Source organism: Panicum hallii, chromosome 8 (assembly GCF_002211085.1).
Source record: "Panicum hallii strain FIL2 chromosome 8, PHallii_v3.1, whole genome shotgun sequence".
Lineage (NCBI taxonomy): Eukaryota > Viridiplantae > Streptophyta > Magnoliopsida > Poales > Poaceae > Panicum > Panicum hallii.
The window spans coordinates 35,706,048-35,707,821 of record NC_038049.1 but is presented as its reverse complement, the minus strand read 5'-3'; the positions used below and the strand labels follow the sequence as shown (position 1 = coordinate 35,707,821).

General features: G+C 46.0%; 1 protein-coding gene across 1 annotated transcript; it reads left to right on the top strand.

The window, feature by feature from the left end:
- LOC112903739 lies at positions 1-1,562 on the top strand. Its single transcript, XM_025972958.1, has 4 exons — positions 1-94; positions 877-987; positions 1,085-1,332; positions 1,428-1,562. The coding sequence occupies exons 1-4, from the start codon at positions 1-3 to the stop codon at positions 1,560-1,562; spliced, it is 588 nt and encodes a 195-aa protein (XP_025828743.1).
- The last annotated feature ends 212 nt before the right edge of the window (positions 1,563-1,774 follow it).

Genomic DNA, 1,774 nt, shown 5'->3' with positions numbered 1-1,774 from the left:
ATGGGGAAGACAATAGAGTCTGACAATGAATATGACCCATCCTCTGACATTGATAACCAATGTGACAGTGATGATGACTACGATGATGACCTAAGTAATGAGGATAATACTGAGGTGAGATGCATTACTAGGCCAATTAACAAGTATGTTATTAGTCTTTTTCAATCATGTACTTCATTGTAGTCATTTAATGTACTTCACTCATTATCCTTAATCGATAAGATGCATGTTTCTCTTGGCAGGTACGAGCGATGGTTCCAGGAACTCGCACTAAGAAGCAAAAGACGGCACAAATGGCGGCTGCAAACCAGCTGCCACCATGCTCGCCTACCAAATTTACTAGGAAACAGGCAGCCAGGCCTACTCGAGGCCGTCCACCACCTAGGGATGCAAACCAGCTGCCACCGTGCACGCCTACCAGATTGACTAGGCAACAGGCAGCCATGGCATTGCCTGGAGGCCGTCCACCACCTAGGGATGCAAACTAGCTACCACCGTGCACGCCTACCAGATTGACTAGGCAACAGGCAGCCATGGCATCGCCTGGAGGCCGTCCACCACCTAAGAATGCAAACCAGCTACCACCGTGCACGCCTACCAGATTGACTAGGCAACAGGCAGCCATGGCATCGCCTGGAGGCCGTCCACCACCTAGGGAAAGATTGCCCTTGCCTGCTAAGACCGCTTCGAAAGCCAACCCTAAAACTAATCCCATTTCCAGTGCTTCTAGATTACCCAGCACCAGTCCACCCATATCTACGCCTAGTGGAAACACTAAGCATAGTACTCCTACTCCTACACCCATCCTTGCCGTGTTTCCGCAAGTTACTCCCACGACTAGTGTTAACCAATCAGTTCCTATAGAAACCTCACCAGGTGTACAGAGCTCTAGGCAAAGCAATGACATCAATGACTCAAATGACCAAGTTGATGCCGATTCAGAGGGTCATACAATTGAAGGAGAACCAGTTGGTGACTTTGTTCCTGGTAATCAATATGTGTTTCCAACCATTATTATCTACATTCAATATCTACATGTGTGGCTGCTATAATAACCCATTTTGCATGTTATTTCCCAATGCAGCGCCCCGAAAGGAAGTCCGCAAGAAAACCATAGGGCTTGGCTTAGAGAAGATGATAAAGAGAGGAAACAAGCTGCCTATCCAAGTGGCTGAAGGGAAGAAAAGACCTGATGTCCCACTTCAAGCAGCGAAGCTGGCATCAGAAACTGGTGTAGCTCTTAGAGACAAGCTGCCTATCTACACATCTTGGAAGCTTTATGAAAAAGATGGGGGGCCAGTAGAAGTACAAAAAGTGCTTGATAAAGTGGCGGTGAGACACCTAATTCACTTCAACTACTTTCTTTCATTACTAGCTCTACTCCCATATATGAAATTTTGTCAAATAAATGATTTGTGTGACTGCAGAATAGGTTGGATGTGGATGTTAAGAATGATGGACCAAGCAAATCTGCATGCACTGATATCATTAAGAAGGGAGTAAAGCAGCAGAGGTATCACCTAAAAAGGAAGTACTTCGACGAGTCCCTGACAATGGAATAGCTGTTGGCCAAAGAACCTCCACCTAAAATGAAGAAAGACGAGTGGACCGAGCTCGTAAAGTACTGGTGTGACCCAAAGAATCAGGTCCATGGCCTGCATCACTGCTTTTGTTAACATGCAAGCAAACTATGCCTGTGAATTTGAAGTTTGTATTGCATTTGTGGTGCAGGAGAAATCTGCGAAGAATAAAGTAAACCGATCCAAGGTGCAGC

Coding starts and splice junctions, on each gene's coding strand:
- LOC112903739 (XM_025972958.1), top strand. CDS start 1: ATGGGGAAGACAATAGAGTCTGACAATGAATATGACCCATCCTCTGAC. Junction 988..1,084: donor AGTTGGTGACTTTGTTCCTG/GTAATCAATATG, acceptor TTCCCAATGCAG/CGCCCCGAAAGGAAGTCCGC. Junction 1,333..1,427: donor AAGTGCTTGATAAAGTGGCG/GTGAGACACCTA, acceptor GTGTGACTGCAG/AATAGGTTGGATGTGGATGT.